We start from the raw sequence: 22,056 nt of genomic DNA, 5'->3' as shown, positions 1-22,056 counted from the left end.
GGAGGAAAGCAAGTAAACACTAGAACATATTGCTGTACATCATTTATTTATTCATTTGACTCCTACAAGGCCAGATATAACTTACACAGTATATCATTTAAGTCGATTCATGCAAGAACCAAAGAAATCTCATCATTAAGCAACACAAATTAATAAGACACATTAAGAAGAATGTAGGAAGAGGTATTTTGTTAATTCTCAGAGTGAATGTCAACTGACTGCATATTACAACTTAGAGTGGGCAACATGTCCAATGTCCAGAAAGTCCATTACTGGTTCTGAATAAAGTTGGGGGAGTCATTGATTTCATGGAAATGAAAGAAACATAGCACGGTTGCGAGATCTTCTGCAGAAGCAGAATATAGAAGTATGACATCGAAAACAACATAAATTTTCCGGTTAAAAGGGTTGCTAGGGGAGCTTGGTGTTCATACTACGATTATAGTTAAGGTGGGACAGCAAGACAACTTTACAGGTTGCTGCAAATCTAATTTTTCATGAGAGAACAAAACATATTGAGATAGATTATCATTTTATAGGAGACAGGATTAAAGAAGATTGTATTCAAACTGAATATGTTATTACAACAAATCAATAGCTGATGTTATGACAAAAGCTTTGAAAAGCCAACAACATGAATACTTGATTAAATAATGATTTTCAAGTTGAGGCTTAAAAAATGGTTGAATTATAACGAGGAGATTGCTTGTAGGCTAATGCATAAAATGTCAGCTGAGTTTGATCAAAAGAACATAAATATACATGTGCAAAAGTGGTGGCACACATTGACATAACACTGTTAATTTGTTAGTATTATTCAAAGATTTGACTGAAGTTTTTCCATGGAAATTTATTCTTATAATCCTTGATCTGAAACCGGAAAGAAGTTTACAGAAAAATTGGATAAGAAAGTCTACATGTCATAGTAGCTTGACATTGACAACATTCAACCAGGCAATGACGTTGACAAATTATACCAGTAAATGCTTTGCTTGCTTGCTGAATCATTTCACTCAAATTTCATACTGATTTGAACAGATATGACAAAAAAACAAGTACATAGGTTTCCTGTTTTTCATGTTTTAAGATCGGCAACTACCCTGTTTCCTCTTATTGTGTCCACAAGATTTTTAACCCTTTCATGTTTAAAAATAGCTATCAGCGGAAATCCACATGCTGTTGCTGCAGATGCATAAATAAAGACTATGTATAAAGTCTTCGCCGTGTTGAAAGTCGGGGAGTTCGACTGTGACGGAAAGGTACCAACGTTTGAAGGGTAATATGAATGAAGCAGAAGCCATGTCAATATGTAAAGGGTCATGGAATATGGGATACCAATTATAACAACCAGAATGGTCCATGCAGACAAATAAAAGGCACAACTGTTGAGAGTGAAGAAATATAAAAGATATGTAGGGCTCATGATTATCTTTCCAGCTTGATATGGTCTATGATCTTGCCCCAGGATGGTATTGTTGGCAATGCTACCATTGTTTTCTGCTGAAGGTTTATAGTTATCTTGCCAGTACCCACCTGGAGGGTTGAGGCCAGCCTGGTAGGTGGCTGTTGCAATCAGGATCGCCACAACGAGAACCATAGTACGAAAATCAGTAGATTTATTTTGAGAATCATTTCCAAAGTATTTGTCACGTTTATCAATTAGAGTTAACTCCCTACTCAAGTAATCTCTAATAGTAAAATTCGTGGTAAGATCGGATCCCTTTTTAGCTTTAGCTCTACGTAGGCTGCTACCGATCTCTAAGTTCTGCATTGTTCCTTGAAGGTGAAATATGTCCATAGCTGTCAATCCATTGGAGTTCTTGACATTCACATTAACATTCTTAGTTAACAGTTTTGTTAGAGTTTGACTCGAATTCAAAGTGACACAAATTAACTAATATATAAATATTGAGAAAGTAATAACCCCAATTTGATTAAAAGTAGAAAACTTTATTAAAGTAGATTTTTACTTTATTTAGTTTTCTTTTGTAATCAAGTATCTATCCCTATAAATAGATATTAAGGTCATGGTTAGAAATCAAGTTTTTCTTTCACCAAAATCCTCTTATATTTTATTCCTTCATATTAGTGAAATTCTTCTTTTCTGCCTGTGATTTTTCCCTTTTAGGTTTTCCACGTAAATCCTGGTGTTCTTTGTTTTTCCTTGTCGATCGTGTTTATTTGTTTGCCAATAATCATCGTTCCGATATTATAACAAGTTTAACTACCTGCATGATCATGTAAAAATTTTAATATAATGTGTTTCGAAATCAATTATAGAAAATGATGAATATCTTTAAAGCTTGCCTTTGGCTGATTGGTAGATGTGGCAATATGCAAGGCAGTGTTTGTTGTGAAATTCGGGTTAATTTCCACCAATAACAGATTCACCGTGAAAACTATTATCTAGGTGACTAGTGTGAAAACGATTGTACTAAAAATCACCCCAAGGTAGATTCCCAGGAAAGAGGAGGGGTCACAATGGTCCCTCTTAAAACCCACTTTCCTTAGACAGAACTACCAAGACAAGTAATTTTAATAGGACAATAATTTACAACAACTATACCCGACAATAGCTATTAAATAGACATAAAAGAGAACACCAAAATATTTCACTAATAGAGGAAATATTACAAAGAGAGAAAGAATACAAATAGCCTTTAAAATAGAAGAAGGCTTATATTTGTGGGATGATTAACTAAGGAGGAGGAGAGCTTTATTTATAACAAAAGAATTTCCCCTCCTCCTTATACACAACCAATGTGGGACTTTTGCCAAAAACCAACAAATCTCCACCTTGGCAAATTCCACACACATCTCTAAAAAACAATCTTTTAATTTGTAACAATATTGACCAAATCTAAACAATGTTTAAACTTGACCGCAGTTACCACTTTTGTCAACATATCAGCAGGATTCTCAGTGGTCCGAATCTTCTGGATTATGACTCCACATTCTTCTAGAATCTCTCGTACAAAGTGATATCGAACATCAATATGCTTCGTCCTTGCATGGTAAACCTGGTTCTTTGCTAAATGAATAGCACTCTGACTGTCACAGTGCACTTTGATGTGCTTTTGTTCCATTCCCAATTCACCAAGCAACCCTTGAATCCAAATTGCCTCCTTCACAGCCTCTGTAACTGCCATATACTTTGCCTCTGTAGTAGACAAAGCCACTGTTGACTGTAAGGTGGACTTCCAACTGACTGGTGCCTTTGCAAATGTAAACACATAACCAGTAGTTGATCGACGCTTGTCCAAATCACCTGCATAGTCTGAATCACAATACCCAACTACACACTGACCATCTTGTTTGTCCTGCTGAAAGACCAAACCAACATCTACGGTGTTTAGAATATACCGCATAATCCATTTCACAGCTTGCCAATGCTCCTTTCCAGGATCATGCATATACCTGCTCACAACCCCAATTGCCTGTGAAATATCGGGTCTCGTACACACCATTGCATACATCAAGCTACCAACATCACTTGCATACGGAACCTTTGACATGTATTCCCGTTCTGCATCATCCTTAGGTGACATGGATGCACCGAGCTTGAAATGAGGAGCAAGAGGTGTACTAACTGGTTTTGACATCTCATTTATGCCAAAACGTTTTAGTACCTTCCTCAGATATTCTTTCTGAGACAAACAAAGCCTCCCCAATTTCTTATCCCTTGATATCTCCATGCCTAGAATCTTCTTCGCTTCACCAAGATCCTTCATCTCAAACTCCCTGTTCAATTGAGTCTTTAGTTTCGCAATTTCTGTCTGACTCCTGGAAGCTATCAGCATATCATCAACATAAAGAAGAAGATATATATAGGATCCGTCTTCTAGCTCGCGTAAATACACACAATGATCATATTTGCTTCTTGTGTACTTCTGCCCTATCATAAACTTGTCAAATCGCTTGTACCACTGCCTTGGAGATTGCTTCAATCCGTACAGCGATTTTTCTAATTTGCACACCATCTCTTCTTTTTCAGCAACTTTGAATCCATCTGGCTGAGTCATGTAGATTTCCTCATCCAAGTCTCCATGTAAAAATGCAGTTTTTACATCCATCTGAACTAGTTCCAAATCCAACTGTGCTACCAAAGCCAACAAAATTCTGATGGAGGAATGTTTTACAACTGGAGAAAATACTTCATTATAATCAACTCCCTCCGTTTGAGCGTAGCCTTTAGCCACCAATCTTGCTTTGTAGCGGATGTTATTCTTGTCAGGAAATCCATCTTTCTTTGCATATACCCACTTGCACCCAATTGCCTTCTTTCCCTTCGGAAGACTAGCTAGTTTCCACGTCTGATTCTTTTGAAGGGATTGCATTTCTTCATTCATGGCAATCCTCCACTTTTTATGTTCTGAACTTTGAACTGCTTCATTAAAAGTGGCAGGAACGTCATCAATTGCAATTGGTGATGCAAAAGAGACCATATCAGCATAACGAGCAGGTTGTCTAATGGTCCTCTTTCCCTTTCTGATTGCAATTGATTCATGTTGCTGTGGAGGTTCTTGGGTCTGAACCTCTTCTTCATCTGACTCTTCTTCTACCATAGGAGAGTCAACATCATTTTCTTTACTGGTTGGGACAAATTTGCTTCCTTCAAACTCCACCTTTTTGGGAGTTCCATCTGTCTGCTCCAATTTTTCTGAAGTCACCTTTCTCAACATGGTAGATTCATCAAAGGTAACATCCCTGCTGAAGATTATTTTCTTTGTTTCTGGACACCAAAGACGATAGCCTTTCACACCAGAGGTGATCCCCATAAAAATCGCCTTCTTTGCTCTTGGATCCAGCTTTGACTCCTTAACATGGTAGTATACAGTGGAACCAAACACATGTAAGGAATCATAATCTATAGCAGGTACTCCAAACCATTTCTCTAATGGTGTTTTACCACCAATAGCAGTCGATGGTAAGCGGTTGACAAGGTGACAAGCATAGACCAAAGCCTCAGCCCAAAATTCTTTGCCTAACCCAGCATTAGACAACATACACCGAACCTTCTCCACTAATGTCCGGTTCATACGCTCTGCCACTCCATTCTGTTGTGGTGTACCTCTGACAGTGAAGTGCCTAACAATACCTTCCTCTTCACAGACTTTCAGAAATGGATCATTTTTGTACTCTCCACCATTGTCTGTACGGAGACGCTTGATTTTTCTGCCTGTTTGAGTCTCCATCATCTTTTTCCATTTAAGGAAAAATCCTAGCACCTCATCCTTTGTCTTCATTGGATACACCCAAACTCTCCGGGAAAAATCATCAACAAAGGTGACATAATAGTGTGTTCCTCCCAATGAAGTTGTCTTGGAAGGCCCCCATACATCTGAATGAACATAATCCAAAATACCTTTAGTATCATGGATTGATGTTCCAAATTTCACCATCGTCTTCTTCCCTTTGATGCAATGCTCACAAAAAGCTAATTTGCAAGCCCGAGCACCCTTCAATAATCCTTGATCTATCAGTAATTTCAATGATTTTTCACCAACATGCCCCAAGCGCATATGACATAACCTGGTTGCTTCTGACTCCTGTTCATCAGTAGAAGCTGCCACTACTGCTGTCCCAACAATTGTACTACCCAGAAAGTAATACACATTGTTTCTTTTTCGGATTCCCTTCATTATCACCAGTGCACCAGAGATAATCCTCATAATCCCATCTTTTGCCCTCACTTCTAAACCTTTTGACTCTAAGGTTCCCACAGAGATGAGATTTCTCATTAAATCTGGTACATAATGGACACATGTTAAGGTTCTGATTGATCCATCCTGATTCCTCAAGCGAATTGAACCAATCCCAAGTGTGTCAAGAGGGGAATTATTTACTGTGTAGACAATTCCACCTTTTAGTTCTTTAAAATCAAAGAACCATTCTCTATTGGGGGTCATATGGTGGCTACAAGCTGAATCTAACAGCCATGAACTGGAACAGCTGGTTGATGGCGTAGCAGCGAATGCGAAATCTGAATCTCCATCATCATACTCGACCACATCTGATTCTGAGACAGCCTTCCCCCTTTCAGGTTTGCCTTTATTCTTTAGCTTGGGACATTCTTTCTTCCAGTGCCCTTTTTCTCGACAAAAAGCACATTCATCTTTGCTCAATCTGGACTTTGACTTCGATCTCCCTCTGCTTCCTTTATTCTGACTCTTGGAACGGCCTCTAACAACAAGAGCTTCTGCTTCGACACTTGTGTTTTCTTGTTTGTCTTTCTTTCTCAATTCATAACTATACAAGGCAGCAGTTACTTCACTGAGAGACACATCAACCTTCCCATGAAGTAGAGTAGTTTCAAGATACTCAAACTCATCAGGAAGTGATCCCATCAATATCAGAGCCAGATCTTCGTCTTCAAAAGTCACGTCCATATTCATCAGATCAGTCACCAGCTGATTAAAGCTAGTAATGTGATCATTCATAGTGGTACCTGGTACATAGTTGAAGCGGAACAGTCTCTTTTTCATGTAGAGTTTGTTCTGACCGCTTTTCTTCAAAAATTTCTCCTCCAGTGCCTTCCACAATTTACTTGCAGAAGTTTCTTTAGAAAATGCATACTTCTGCTCTCTAGAAAGACACGATCGAATAGTACCACATGCCATTCTATTGATCCTCTTCCATTCTTTCTCCTCAACATCATCTGGTTTCTCTCCTTCAATAGCAATGTCTAGACCCTGCTGAAATAGGGCATCTAGAACCTCGCTTTGCCACATGCCGAAATGACCGGTGCCATCAAAAATCTCCACTGCAAATCTAACATTTGTCACAGCATTTCTTGCCAAAATTGAAGATGAAGAAGTGTCTGCCATTTCTGCTACAAATTCTATTTAATAGCTGCCAATGCAGAATGTCAATTATCCCAAGGAAATTTTTCTGATGTGGAAGATCAGCCTAAGCCGCAACCACAGAGCATACTAAAATAAACCAAGAGCGTTGATACCAATTGTTGTGAAATTCGGGTTAATTTCCACCAATAACAGATTCACCGTGAAAACTATTATCTAGGTGACTAGTGTGAAAACGATTGTACTAAAAATCACCCCAAGGTAGATTCCCAGGAAAGAGGAGGGGTCACAATGGTCTCTCTTAAAACCCACTTTCCTTAGACAGAACTACCAAGACAAGTAATTTTAATAGGACAATAATTGACAACAACTATATCCGACAATAGCTATTAAATAGACATAAAAGAGAACACCAAAATATTTCACTAATAGAGGAAATATTACAAAGAGAGAAAGAATACAAATAGCCTTTAAAATAGAAGAAGGCTTATATTTGTGGGATGATTAACTAAGGAGGAGGAGGGTTTTATTTATAACAAAAGAATTTCCCCTCCTCCTTATACACAACCAATGTGGGACTTTTGCCAAAAAACCAACAGTGTTACCATCTTCATCCTTCCAATTCAGAATGTCTTTTTTGTCTACTCGTTTAAGCCATCCCAAAAGAACTCTGAAAGCTCTAATCGAATGGTTTTTCACAGCAATGTGCACTGCAGTCTCAAACTTTACTGTGGTGTCTTCAATAGATGATGGACAAGCAAATAAAAATTCAGCTAAAAGATCAGCATCTTCAATCTGGGCTAAATAGTGTAGAGGTGTAATCGACCCTTTTCCTTTGACTCGGATAAGCTGACTATCGTTGGCAATTAGTCATCTAACCATTAAACTGCAATTGTGCTGCAAAGCAAGATGAAGAGGACTAAGTCCCACATTGGTTTAGCTTCCAACCAAGTGATGGTTTCAGATTTGCAACTTCAATTGCAAAATGGGGTTTGCCTGCCTTGGCAGCTTGGTGCAAGGGTGTATCGATAAACGGTATCTGATCAATACGATCCAATAGGTATGGATTCTGGGCAAGCCTTCTGTACAATGCATCAATATCTCCATTTTCTGCCATAATCCGCAACTGATCATCCATTAAGCAGTAGTTTATGGGGAGAACTTTGACTAGAATGAATCTGCCAAGATTATTTGCAATGTTGACTTATAATGAGGAGGTTTCTTGTAGGCTAATGCATAAGATGTCAGAAGAATATAGTCAACAGATCATTAACAATATATAAATATATTGTTCATCCATGTCAAAGATGAGCACACAGTGATAGAAAACTGTTAATTTGTCAGTATTTTTCTAAAAATCCTTCGTCTGAAACAGGGAAAGAACTTCACTGAAAGGAGCATACATATTATGTATCACCATAAATTTGTACTTACAAATCAATCATTATTCATTTGCAGCGTGTAGAAATGGTGTTTACTCTTTTTTGAACAAGAAAGTGATGAACAAACTCATACAAATAAAGGGTTGATTTCTTGAAAAGCACGTTAAACATTGCATCATCTGCTTGAATGAAAAGGGGGGGGGGGGAAGGGGGAGATGAAAATATCAAGAACTTGAGGCAGAAGCCACATAAACAGCTAAAGGCACTCTAACAGTGTGCTGCTTACCCTTTAATACCATTTCCCCAAATGTGTAAGCATTTGTTGTCTCAGTCGCTTGAAATAAGAACCGTAGGCGCTTTGAACCTCTCCTTTTGATTTTGAATGTCTCTGGGACTACAGTAACGTTTACACCTAATGGCTCCTTTATATGTACTGTGTATTTATCCTTGTCACTCACGTTTTTTACATATCGAATCACCTTTCTTTTCCCGACTAAATTTGAGATTGTTACACTTGCTGTGTTCAAATCCGAGCACTTGAACTTCCTTTTACTTGAGCAACTAACCCCTACTGCTCGTTTCACGGCCTCACGATCCAGACCTGGAACAGCACAAAGAAATTCAACATAGTGTTTGAAAGTGGCATTGAATATGAGCCCTGGTTTGATGGCTTGAGATGCATTGATAGAACCCGCCCCGAAATCAAATGGAGTAGCTTCAGTAAGTTCGCTTAACGATTCAGCTAGAATGGGAGCACCCGAATGATCAGTTCTATCCGCGGTTGTCATCATTGCAGATGTGATAGCATCCGGACCCCATTTAGGATGTCTTTGTTTGATCATAGCAGCTATGCCAGCAATATGAGGAGTAGCCATGCTTGTACCAGATATAAGTGCAAAATTTTGCCCTGCATCAAAGAATGAACTAATCTTCGTCATAAGTTCAATGGAATGATCCCAAAAACAAAAATTGAAAGGTGGTCTTACCTTTGATGTATTTATCTCCTTCACTGTCAGGACTCCATGAAGCCCAAATAGAGGAGCCAGGGGCCATGACATTTGGTTTAAGGACATCAGCAGTTTGCATAAGTGAATTTTGCACATCGGGACCTCGAGAAGAGTAGGATGCCACAACCGGAGCCTTCCCCGTATAAAATGCTTGCCTTCCATCTAATATTCTTGCTTTTGCAGCAAATATTATTGCCTGTCCCCTCATGTCCCTGACAGTATTCGAATTGTAATACTCCCATAAAGCCTAAGAGAAAAACAGGCGATACTGAATGAATGTATATCATAAGGATGTGCAAAAAGAATGAATAACAATTAATCCTGAAGAAAATAATTCTATCCATAGGGAAAGTAACCCACCGACGAAGCTTGCATGTTGTTGAGGATAATGGCAGGGATCTGCAGGGTCACCATGGTTCCATTGATTACAACAGAACCTAAATTTGGATCCAATGTGATTATAAAACCTGCTGCTCCTATTTGCTTCATGTTGTCTGCAACAGCTGCAATGCTCGCAGACTCATATTCATATTCGAATGTATATGTGCAGATAATAAGCTTTCCGTAGACCAAAGTTTGGATGAAAAGTTCTGGATTTTGACAGCAATCTATTGTGATGGCGGTAGCAGTCCTCACACATACATCAGCTGCTGCAGCCACTTGGTAATTAATTTCTCCTTCTGTGGGAGCTGCAAAGTTGAAGCTCAACTTATAGAAACTTTGAAAACAATTGTAAAAGGAGACTTTTATAAGAACAGTTGAAGTATTTCATATATAAATTACGAGAAATGCCGGATCCACTGAAGTTTTGACCATTTCCCAGTAAGATGGTATTGTTATATTTGCGATCAGTGATGGATGCAGCAACACTAGTGATCCAAGGGCTAAACGAAATGACTGAACTCGAAAAAGGGCCACCATTTCCAGCAGCTTGAACAACTAAAACACCGGCTTTGATTGCAAACAGGAGCTGCAGTTCTAGAACATTGAGGAAAGCAGAATCCCCAGAAGGAACACTAGATGGACCAGCAGAGAGGCTAAGTATATCAACTCCATCTTCAACTGCCTAAATTAACAAGAATACATGTTAATGTTGTCTTAGAGATGCTGTGGAAACCATCTTGTAAAGCAAATTTTAAAGAGAGAGTTCGCCTTATATTCTTGAACCTGATCAACTGCAGCCACAACATCTGACATGTACCCTCCAAAAGCATAAATAGCTTTATACACAGCAATCCTATGGAAATATATATATATATATGGATATGATGTTAACAATCAGACCACTAAATGCTATATCTATAATGCACGAATTCCTTTCTATCAGTTACCTAGCTCCTGGAGCCATTCCACTTGCAGTACCATAATCAAAGCCATTGACAATCACTGAAACATTGGAGCTCCCTGCAGCTATGGATGCTGTGTGGCTGGAAACATAAATTGTTTTTCACATAAAGATAATGATTTGTCAGATAGAACGACAACAGTTAACTTAAAGTTGGTAAACAGTCAGAAATTTGAAGTAAAAAAATCAGCCAAACCCGTTAGCTTCTAAATTTATCATTGTATAGATATAACCTGCCTTCCATGGCCATCTGCGTCATACGGGGATGGGACGTCGCGAGTGGAGTTAAACTCACCATTAGCCATTGCTCCATGTGCAAAATATTGAGCACCTACTATCTTCCCATTGCATGCTGTTGAAGGGAATTTCTCCCCAGAAGTGCATTTCCCTTTAAACTTTGTGCCATTCAGAAACCTCGAAGAAGAACTTGTCATAAAACTGGGATGCTCAGGATTTATCCCGGTGTCGACGAAACCTATTACGACACCCTCACCGGAACTCTCCGCACCTCCTAATCTTGGCCACACATGAGTTGAGATTCCAAGAAAATCAGGTGTATGCGTAGTAAGCTTCTCGATTTTGACATCTTCGTGGATCAACCGAACCCCGGTTGCATTTCGCAGGGTGCTGAGAACCTGAAATGGTCAAAGATCTTATCATTGTCATAATAGTAGACTAAAGCCATATCATCTACTTGAGTATACCTCGTCTGAAGTAACATGGACTGCAAAGCCATTGAGTAAATGAGTATAGCTGTAGAGTTTGGTATAGGATCCTTTTTTTAAGTGAGATTCCAAGAAACTGGTGTGACTATTATGGATTTTCTCTTTGTATACAATGTAATCATCGTCAACCCTACACATTGAAAAGTAATCTCTAATACCTCTGCAAGGATAGGGAAGTTAATATGTATATATGTATGTAATTGTATACACAATATACATAAAGAAGTTTGTAGTGACACCTGTGGTATTTTTGTTTGTTTGAGAGAGAGAAAGTAGGCTCATCCTCCATTAAAACCATGTAGACCTTAGCCTCTGCAAATGCAAGGTTAATAACAGTAAAACATATGAGAAATGTAGAGGAGGCCATTGACGATGAGCTATTGTTTCTGCAACAATTGTAGATAATTTTTCAGACTCAATGAAGAATTGTAAATTGTTGTTTATGCGAGAATTATAAATTATTTTAAGAAGGATCATTACAATACATGTATTTTTCATTTTCAAACTACCTTTGATCATGCATGTGAACATTCTCTCTGGCACCAAGTCGAAACTGCATCTAGAAATCATGAACCGAACCCCATTGAATTGAAACGACTGCCTTGTATGAAAGTGAAGTTGCTGAATGCAATCTAAATTCATCAACAGATTAGTCACCTAAAAATCGTTCTTCTTTTTAACTTGTTGATCATATGAATCATATGAATTCATTACTAACTACTTCTACTTTTGACTTCATATAAATTGACAGCCATGACCCCAAAAAATGATCAAATATGGGTGATTTTTTTTATAGTTATAACAATTATCTATCTATATCAGCTAATTTATAGCTTTGTTAGATATTCTGTAATTTTACAATGGCTAAGGAGAAGCATTGGCAAACCAATTAAACTGTAATTCTATTCAAACTTTGAGTCAAGTTTCAAGCTCTGACATTAGCCTTTTGTAGACACCCCATTTCATCCAAATATATATGCGTTACATTCATAATATTTACGTGTATATATTATAACCGGCATATATTACATATCATTTATTATATTATTTTATATGTTATAGGCCCAAATAAAATGCTACATCAACATAGCCCAGCGTGACCCAAACTCAGCTGCCCAATACTACACAATTGCACGTGAACCGGATTTCAGCAAACCCGGTCCTGGAAACCCAAACCGGTTTAAAACCCTAGAGCAGATTAGGGTTTTAAACTTTTCTCTTCTGCGCCGCAATAGTCTCCTCGCCACTCACGCATCCCAGCCGCTCGGTCAGACACCATCCTCACGCCTCCAACCCGAGTTCCACGCCGAAGATCTCGGCACCCACGACACCAACAAACACAACAATATTGTTAGTGTTCTACTAGGATTCAAACACCAAAAATATGATATTAGGCACTATAAATAAGTTGTAATAACATACAATGGACACATGATTTTCACAGTGAATACTTACACAAAATATACAAGAGATTATTAAGAGAAACTTCAAGGAAATCAAGAGCAAAATCTGTAAAATTTCGAAACTTTATTCGAAATAAAGGTACCTTTTTTGTTCTCTCTCGCGTTTTATTTGACTTGCATGTGGCTATCATTGGTTTGGTCTCGTTGTTTTGATTCGAATAGAACCCAAAAGGAGCGGTTTTGCGGATGAACGGAGAGGCTCGGTCGAGATTTTCTCTCGTAGATCTAGCCCCCGAGGCACTTTTTTATAAAAAAAACATCTTGATTTTTGAAAACAAGATACAAAAAGCTTTCGTGTTTTAAAAAAATTATTTAATTTTTCCCCTAAATCAATGTTTTTGCTTCGAAATTGGCCCATCGATTTGTTTTTCCTTCTGATTTGATCCCTTTCTTTTATGTATTATTATTATTATTATTATTATTTTATATTACTTATTTTGTTTTATATATACATTTTTTTTATTTTTTTATTAATAAATATATATATGTTTTTAATATTTTATTTTATTTTATTTATGTTTACTTATATTTTTCCTATGTATCTATGTATCTATTTTACCTTTTTTTTTTATTATTATTATTATTATTATTATTATTATTATAATTCTTATTATTTTCACTTTATTCTTTTTCTCATTTTTTATTTTCTTCTTTTATTCATGTTTCTATTTCATTCCGTTTTTTGTTTTATGTTTCGTTTTATATTTGCTATAATTTTATTTTTTTTATTTTATTTTGTTTTCTTATTTATTTGATTATTTTGTTTTTACTTATTTGATCTTTTTGTGTTTTGTTTATTATTTCTATCTTACATTGATAATGTACTTCACTACAAGCCTAACATCTTTAATCTTTTAAGGGTATTTTCACCAATCAGAGGTAAGTGACTGGGATCTTATTTTTACCTTTAAATTTAACTTACAACTTTCTTAATTAAATAGGGTATTTGATCAACCCATTTTCTTTAAATTAAATTATCAGTGGCGACTCCAATTCATTTAACCTAAGTCGAAGTCCAATTTCGGGCCCACCCGAAAGACGATTCTGACACCTTTCAACTGTTGCCTGTAACTACCCATTGGTTCTCAATATGTGGCTCTGCCTTTGCATCTGCCATTGATTTTGCCCAAGTAATTTTATTTCATTTTCCAAATTTTATATTGTTAGCTTGATCGATCAACTGATAATCGTAAAAAAGAAGATGAATTGACTTTTAGAAAAATCGGTGTAAGCTTGATAAAAAAAATAAATACTTTTGGTACAATTCGAATTTATCAATCAAAGTCTACCTGTACTGTTTTAGCTTTCCATCACTAAATTTTTTTCAATTCACTAACTTGAATTGAGCCTTTCAAACACAAGGTTTAACATTTACAACTTTATTTTTTCAAGCCTTAGATGGAAATCTCCATCTATATTTTACAATGACTAAGATAGAACTACACTAGTTTTTCTCATTGGCGAACCCAAAAATTTAAAATCACGGTGTATAATTTAAAAAATTAAAATGTTTAAATAAAATTATAGAAATTAATGTACATTATTAATACCCGATAAAATTAATGTATAATTTTAGGGTAAATTTTGAACTCTTTTTTAATGTATAATATTAATATATAATTATTTAATTAAACGTTAAAAGTCTTTATATACTAAAATGGAATGTAGATATCAAAATACTCTAAAAAAGAATAGAATTTAAAATAATTATTCAGTTAAATATTAGAGTCAATTTTTGGCATTGTGGATGTTTTATTCTAATTCCGTACTTGAATATTTATAAAATAAATAATTATCACTTTCAATTTCTATAATGGAAAAAATAGTAAAGCAATGAAAATTATGATTAAAATCTCCTTATCACGTCAGTCATAATTTTAACCAATAAAAATCATTCACATCATAATTTTTTCATTATCATTTATTTTTACGAGTGAATTTGCACTTCTTCCACATTTTTGTATAAATAATTATTTACAATTTACAATTCAATAGTATTGATGATATGTAAAAAAATGCTAAAATGAAAAATTTAAATGTGAAATTATAACTGATATAACGAACAATGGAAGAAGTGTTAAAATATTAGAGAAATGCACAGAAAATTATTTCATTCTCATTTATCATTATTATTTACAGTTGTTTATATTTATACATCAAACTAACTGTTTCTACAACTAACTGAAATAACACCAACAAGAAACTAACAGTAATAACAGTAATCAACTCATGCTACTGACTAACCCAAGGCCTTCTTCATTATGTCAGCTAGCTGCTCCGTTGTAACGACATATTCTACTTGTATAAGACCTTTAAAAAAACATTGGTTTGTCATGTTTAACTGTCTCCAATTTTTTTATAAAAAAAATCAATCTCATTTTTTTAATTCCGAATTTATCTAATGTTTTGATAAAATAATTATTTTAAGTTCTATTTTTATAACAAATTTTTTTTTTAACATTTTGATGTCAACATTTTATTTTAAGGTAAAATACTCTAAATTAAATGGGAATCGTTAATTGATTACTAATCAATACATGTAGCTGACGTGGGATTGTCACACCTCTAAAGTAATATTGTACATGTCATATATCAGAAGTACTAATGTGATACATGTCAATTGTTGAAGAGTGATAACATGACACATTATATGTTGAAAGTGATGATGTAGTACATATCACGTGTCGAAAATGATAATGTAAAATATGTCACATGTCGAAAGTGATGGTATGACACATACAATATGTCAAAAAGTCAAGATATGACATATATCACATGTCGAAAAGTCATGACAGCTTTACTTCAGCAACAACAAAAATTATTCAACCAGAGGCCATTTTACTCTAAAATAAAATATTAGAACTAAAATGCTCAAAAAATAAAAATAATTATTCAATTAAATATTAAAGAAAATTTTCTTTTATTTTTATAATTAGGAGAAGAACATAATTTGGATCTTAGATAAAAAGTGTTGATATCACTTAATTAACGAGGGAGTGATACTATCAGCCACATTTAAGTAAGTTCATAGATTACAGGTTTAACTCATTTTTTTACCCACACACTCCTATTTAAACAAAATCACTTTCATACACTCAGGAACAAACAAAAGATTTTATATTAAGGAAACAAAATTTTAGGCAGCGATATGTGCAATTTATATTGCGCAAGCATCTATATATCCACGTTGCAAGTACCTAAAATGGGAATGCTCAAATTGCAAGGTGAACAAAGACCTTTTAAATCATGGATTGAGGACAATATCTCCATGGCATTGATGATGAGAAGCTATTTCCATGAATAAACGAGACAGATTATCTTCAAGAGTAGCTCATTTCACGTGGGAGAACTTGAGACTCGTCTATCGTGTACTCTTTAGCATGTGGGTCAATGGATCAAAACAATGGCCAGGTCTTAAAGCAACCTACTCATGGATGGACCGAAGGGTGTTAGAGGTGCGAAGAAAACTTTTAGAACTTCCAAGGTTTTTGAAACATTGAACGATGGACACCTGATACACAGATTTCTTAATTTCAATATTAATTATGACTTTGTTTGATAATTTGTTGAAAAATTGAATCAATTGATCAGTTTAATAATTAAGACTTTGTTTGATAAATATTTTCAATAGTTTGATTTTCAGATATGCTTTAAACAAAAACTATTTGTTAGAATGTTAAAAAAAATATGAAAAATAATAAATAAATAAATATCATGACTAGAATACTATATATTAAATATGAATTTGATGTACTTTAGGTATGCCTTATGTAAATCACATCACCGTCACTCTTGGTGGACAATCTGTAAAGTCCTATGTAAATCACAATTGGATCTTAGGTATACCTTGACGCTTGACTGGGGATCCACCCTTGACCTAAACTTTATTATTATTAGAACTTTAAACTCAATCTCAAGATTGATGGTTCAATTGGAAGGATGAAGACCAAAGATTCTAAGGAAGTTCTAAGTGTGGGAGTAGCACAAGGTGCGGAGCTGCATATTGATGAATGAAAAGGTAAGAAAAACTTTGAGGTAATCCATTTAGATGACTATAATTTTATACTTGGGTTAAATTTCCTTGATCGAGTTACTTTACTCTTTATTCCTTTTCTTGAGAGAGTTTGAACTTAGACAAATCACAACTAATAGGATGGGGTTCTTACAAATGATGAAGTTTACATTGAGGTATATGCCTAGTTGAATAGTTCGATGGAGGGGATAAACTAACATGGTAGAGTGTTGGGAGCAAGCCAAGGTATTGAGGAGGATGTGACGAGAGCATCGTTAGATTCGATGGGTGAGAATGTCAAAAATCGTAGGATAAGGCTTAAGACAGATGTAAAAATAGTTTTTCAAGAGGTTCTTTGTAACATACTAGGCTTGATTCGACCATCTAACTTGGTTCGATCATTAGAGAATACTAAAGAGATCATTTATAAGAGGTATGATTGACTTAGTAAATTAACTTAGTAACTTTTTAATTAAGATGATAAATATTCTAAGGATAAATAGTGACGGATCCATAAATATTTTTTAGGGTAGACACATATATTAGTTATTGAATTTTTGCATATGGGGTGAGCAAAAATAAAAATTCAAAGTAGACACCAATAATAAAATTTATAACTGATATAAAAAAATCTATATTTCAATATAGACACTGAAAATGCTTTGCATCCACGGTCGATTATAAGAGATAATGTGAAGGTTGAATTCTCTTGTAACTTTATCTTACATATAAGTGTCAAATCTTAATCATTGATGTAATTTGATTTATACTGATTGATAGATATAAAGGGACTCAATTATAAATATAGAACTCCTCAAGTCACCTGTTATTCATTCAGAGTAACCAAAGCATTTACTCTAAAAAGCTCTCTTGTTCTTTATTGCCTTGTCTTCCTCTCTTATCGTTTTGCTTGTTCACATTCTAAGCTTTTTAGTTCCTTGGAGACTTTAGGTTCTCAAATTTGTTGTGCAGTTGGACTACAAACAAGTGTTGAATGCAATGCTAAGGTATATTACATCCAAAATAGAATTTATGTTAAAACCTCGAAGAAGATAAAATTAGGAGTGACAATTACAAATCCTAAAAATTGATTGTAATGATATACTAGATAGACTTAAACCATAATTTTACTTTTATTGTTAATTAGAGCACATCTTCAAATTATGACCTAAATTTTAAAAACTTCAAAATTATTTCAATTGAGTCTTGAAATCATCAATATTATTCGATCATATCTTCTATAAGCTTAACCACCAATTTAGTTGTTTAAATATAACTCGGAGGGTGTCTAAAACATACTTTTATGTCTAAAGCGTCCATATTATATGTATTCGTATATTTGAATTTTCATCTATGTATTCTAAATATAAAACCAATTAAGATTAGGTTAAAGTACGCAAATGGTCCCTCTACTATAAGATATTATTTTGCTAGTTCATGATTAGTAAAGATTATAAAATTATCTCCCGATTATAAGTAGTTGCTTTGTTGTGTCCCTTGGCTATTAAAAGTTACAAAATGGTCACCTGACTATTTATTATGTTCCAAACTCGTCTTTTTCCATTAAAAATAATGGTCGTATAAGTTGGACGTTAACATACTGATTGAGATATGATAGTCGTTTGAGATCATGAGATCAATTTTTATCATATCTCAGTCAGTAAATTAACTTTCAACTCATAATGTCGTTAATTTTTTAACGAAAAATGACGAGTTCTGAACATAATGAATAATCATATAATCATTTTTTAACTTTTAATAGTCGATTGACTCAACAAAATAACTCTTTATAGTTAGAGGACTATTTTATGATTTTTAATAGTAATTAGATTCAACAAAACAGTATCATCTAGTCATGAAATCATTTATGTGTTTTACCCTTAAAATTATAAAAAAATTAATTAATAAGACAATTATGTTGAGGCGTAAAATAGTTTAGGAACATAAGGAGGAATTAAACCTTTTTCCATAGTAAGAAAGATGTTTAACATGGGAGGAAGTGATCAAGCGACACGTGTAGATCATGAACATAGAGAATATAGAAGAATAACACGCAATAAATGCCCCTACCCTTTAAATGCTATCCCCTCTGATTTATCGGCCTTATCACCGGAACCTCAGAATTCTCTACCCATTTTAACCCTTCTCTCTCTCGGATTTCCCCCTCCCCTCTGTTTATTCCTCAACACAACCCAGCTAGATACAGTGAAAACCCAAAAGAATCCAGCGAAAAAAAAAATCTTAAAAAAAAATGGGTTAGCTTTATCTCTTAGCTCCATTAAATTTAAAACAGAAACAAAAAAGAACAAGAGAAAACCTTAGATTTTGGAGGATCTAGGGTCATTTCTGTTATTCCACGCTATAAATCGGCGATAAAGGAGGCGGATTCTTATTAGCAGCAAACGAAAGAGGAGATGTACAGAGAGAGAGCGGCCGGTGGATCCAAGGGAGAGGTGGGGTCGGTGGATCGGAAGCGGATTAACGAGGCGCTTGATAAGCAACTGGAACGGTCGTCGCCGTCTACTTCGAGAGCGATCAACGGCAAGGATCAGTATCATGACTCTCGCTCTGCTTCTCTCCCCAAAGCTAACGACTCCGGTGGTATAAACATAACAACATCTCCCTCTTTAGATAAATAATTTATAAAAATATTGGTTTTTTATTTATCTCGTTTCATATGAGGAAATACGATAAATTTAGGGGGGTTTCATCATTAATTGATTTTGTCTAGTTTATTGTTATTATTATTATTATTTGTAGAAATGATTTTGTCTAGGTTAGACATTACTATTTCGTAGTTTTATTTTTCCCCCACTATTTGAGTATATTTGATCTCTAATGCAATTATATTTTCTTTTATTGCCATTAATATGAAATTTACACAATCGAAATTGGATATAAATAAGAAAATGAATTTCTATTCTTAATTAATATGAATGTTATTAAAAACAAATTACACTAGATGTATTTCGATGCCAATGGTTGACAAATAATGAGAAAACAATATAATAAAGATCAAAGATTTATTTTGGCATTGCCCACAATGACACTTAACTTTCAACTGGGTGTGCTTTTCTATCATTAAACAGGAGGGAAATGCATACTTTGTCATGCAAACGCTTTTAATTTAGATTTTTGAAGTGTCTGGTGTGATGTGTATATATAGTTATTGCCATATGAATAAGTGTTGTTAAATGTCATGCAAACTAAGTTTGTCTTAAGCCTTTCTATGTTCCCTCATTTTTCAGTATCAAATGAAATCATATCCTTAATGTTTTATGAACCTTCCATGTATTCATCTTTCTAGAATTTTGCTCCATAGTTGCTCAGCCAGTGATTACCCTCCTTCCGAAGTGAGGGTTGTTACCTTTTTGGGTTTGCGTTGTTACCTTCCACGTATTCAACTTTCTAAAATTTTACTTCATAGTTGCTCATCCAGTTTACCCATCTAAGAACCATGTTTTCGATGCGAGGGTTGTTAACTTTTTGTATTTGGTGGTGATGCTTTGCACTGATACAAATTTGATTCCATTTACTGCAGATGAATCTGAAACTGACAGTGAAGAGTCTGATGTTAGCGGTTCTGATGGGGATGACACGTCTTGGATCTCTTGGTTTTGCAATCTCCGTGGAAATGAGTTCTTTTGCGAAGTTGATGAAGACTACATACAAGATGATTTTAACCTTTGTGGACTAAGCAGTCAAGTTCCTTATTATGATTATGCACTTGATTTGATTTTGGATGTTGAATCTTCTCATGGTAAGCTTACAATTTATTTCTTCTAATGTCAAGTTGTTAGGATGTTGCGAAGTGTTTTCCTTTTTGTTCCTGTTGATATCTTTCTTTGTCATTTTCTTGTTCTAATAATTGCTTTAAATCTTGTTGTCGGTGAAATCTTGAATTTTCTCTGTATTATTTATGCCACCTAGCAACATGGGAAGTTCCCCCCTCCCCCGGCGTCTAGCAATTAGTAATTTGTGTTGGACTGACATTTGATAGGAGATATGTTTACGGAGGAGCAAAATGAATTAGTTGAATCTGCGGCAGAGATGCTATATGGTCTGATTCATTCCCGATACATATTGACAAGCAAAGGAATTGCTGCAATGGTGAGATGTTTGCCATGATATTGAATGTTATAGTTTGATGGTTTCATATACATGTAAAGTTGGTCAACTGAATGCAACTATATATATATATTTGAATTATTACAGCTAGACAAGTACAAGAGCTATGATTTCGGAAGATGCCCTAGAGTTTACTGCTGTGGACAACCTTGTCTTCCGGTTGGTCAATCAGATATTCCTCGGACAAGCACCGTAAAATTATACTGCCCTAGATGTGAAGATATCTACTACCCTCGCTCCAAGTACCAAGGCAGTATCCTTTTGGCCATTGAACTTATTTGTTGTATGAATTTTGTTGGGGGAAGATATCATATTTTATGATATGAATCATCTTTTTGTACATTCCTCTGCATTAAGTAACGATTTTACCTTAATTGTATGTAGACACTGACGGAGCGTACTTCGGGACGACATTTCCAAACCTGTTTTTGATGACATACCAACACCTGAAGCCACAAAAAGCATCTCAAAGCTATGTTCCAAGAGTATTTGGGTTTAAGATCCAGAAGCCATGACATAAAACTGTTTTTGCCTATCTTGTATTATGGAAGCAATGCTTTCATCAAATGATGGGTATAGTTGGGCAGCAGCAGTGTTTCAGGCTCTTTTTCGTATGTTTTTAAACCAATTACGATAAATTTCAATTCTTAATTTTGAATTTCTGCATCGGAACTCTTACTTGGTAGAGCTGACAACTGATTAAACCATATTTTGATTTATTCCGAAAAACTTTTGCCTTAAAAGTTGTCAAAATTTGACAGCTTAAGCTATAATAAAATTGGGGGTGGGGGGGAGGAATGAGAGATTTAAGTTTACCAATGGTTAGTATAACATGCAACAATCTCTACTCACGAAATCGATCCATTACTAAATCTTGGAGAGATAATAAGGGATTTTCAAATATGAATGGCATTGTTTGACGAGTGATAATAAAGTATACGCCGACGATGTTACAAAAATATACACTACAATCATAAAATGAGCTGGAGCAACTAAATACTATTTTATTATTTAAAAATTTTAGGAATGTTGAGTTTATAAAATTTAAATTCCATTTGTTTAATTTTTATTTAAATTTAATATTAATTAATTATACATATAAATTTTATATTATTAATAAATAAAAAATATTTAAAATTGTATAATATGTTTATACTAAGAAGATGTTTTGTGGATAAATTAATTTTAGGA

The 22,056-nt window shown here is 34.9% G+C and overlaps 2 protein-coding genes and 1 pseudogene across 4 annotated transcripts; 1 reads left to right on the top strand and 2 right to left on the bottom strand.

Annotated features, from left to right (window-relative positions):
- Positions 1 to 1,075: 1,075 nt before the first annotated feature.
- LOC120219296 lies at positions 1,076 to 7,941 on the bottom strand (annotated as a pseudogene).
- Positions 7,942 to 8,350: 409 nt separating this feature from the next.
- On the bottom strand, positions 8,351 to 11,632 carry LOC120219320 (subtilisin-like protease SBT2.6). The gene is made up of 9 exons (XM_039216138.1): positions 11,502 to 11,632; positions 11,242 to 11,392; positions 10,775 to 11,172; positions 10,524 to 10,619; positions 10,360 to 10,429; positions 9,976 to 10,258; positions 9,553 to 9,881; positions 9,172 to 9,439; positions 8,351 to 9,092 (listed from the first exon to the last, which is right to left on the bottom strand). The coding sequence occupies exons 1-9, from the start codon at positions 11,627 to 11,629 to the stop codon at positions 8,410 to 8,412; spliced, it is 2,406 nt and encodes an 801-aa protein (XP_039072069.1). The 5' UTR covers positions 11,630 to 11,632; the 3' UTR covers positions 8,351 to 8,409.
- A 7,202-nt stretch (positions 11,633 to 18,834) lies between these two features.
- LOC120113410 (casein kinase II subunit beta-1-like) lies at positions 18,835 to 21,537 on the top strand. Of its 3 annotated transcripts, none has more exons than XM_039134588.1 (5): positions 18,835 to 19,338; positions 20,279 to 20,497; positions 20,753 to 20,847; positions 20,953 to 21,118; positions 21,250 to 21,537. In XM_039134588.1, the coding sequence occupies exons 1-5, from the start codon at positions 19,152 to 19,154 to the stop codon at positions 21,378 to 21,380; spliced, it is 798 nt and encodes a 265-aa protein (XP_038990519.1). In that variant the 5' UTR covers positions 18,835 to 19,151; the 3' UTR covers positions 21,381 to 21,537. The 3 variants fall into 3 exon arrangements, with proteins under 3 accessions (XP_038990519.1, XP_038990518.1, XP_038990517.1); XM_039134587.1 differs by having other exon boundaries at positions 18,837 to 19,338; positions 20,738 to 20,847; positions 20,953 to 21,115; XM_039134586.1 differs by having other exon boundaries at positions 18,838 to 19,338; positions 20,738 to 20,847.
- The last annotated feature ends 519 nt before the right edge of the window (positions 21,538 to 22,056 follow it).

This window comes from Hibiscus syriacus, unplaced genomic scaffold (genome assembly GCF_006381635.1).
Source record: "Hibiscus syriacus cultivar Baekdansim isolate YM2019G1 unplaced genomic scaffold, ASM638163v2 tig00110206_pilon, whole genome shotgun sequence".
NCBI classification, from domain to species: Eukaryota; Viridiplantae; Streptophyta; class Magnoliopsida; order Malvales; family Malvaceae; genus Hibiscus; species Hibiscus syriacus.
Note: the sequence above shows the minus strand (reverse complement) of the source record. Positions and strands in the feature narration are given on the sequence as shown.

Bases quoted from the DNA above. Each gene is read 5' to 3' on its own strand.
- LOC120219320 (XM_039216138.1), bottom strand. From the start codon at position 11,629: ATGGCCTCCTCTACATTTCTCATATGTTTTACTGTTATTAACCTTGCA. The intron at 10,620-10,774 runs GCAGGTTATATC...TTATGTTTCCAG, and splicing joins GACGCAGATGGCCATGGAAG to CCACACAGCATCCATAGCTG. The intron at 10,259-10,359 runs GTTCAAGAATAT...TTGTTAATTTAG, and splicing joins TTGTGGCTGCAGTTGATCAG to GCAGTTGAAGATGGAGTTGA.
- LOC120113410 (XM_039134586.1), top strand. From the start codon at position 19,152: ATGTACAGAGAGAGAGCGGCCGGTGGATCCAAGGGAGAGGTGGGGTCG. The intron at 20,848-20,952 runs GTGAGATGTTTG...GAATTATTACAG, and splicing joins GCAAAGGAATTGCTGCAATG to CTAGACAAGTACAAGAGCTA. The intron at 21,119-21,249 runs GTATCCTTTTGG...AATTGTATGTAG, and splicing joins TCGCTCCAAGTACCAAGGCA to ACACTGACGGAGCGTACTTC.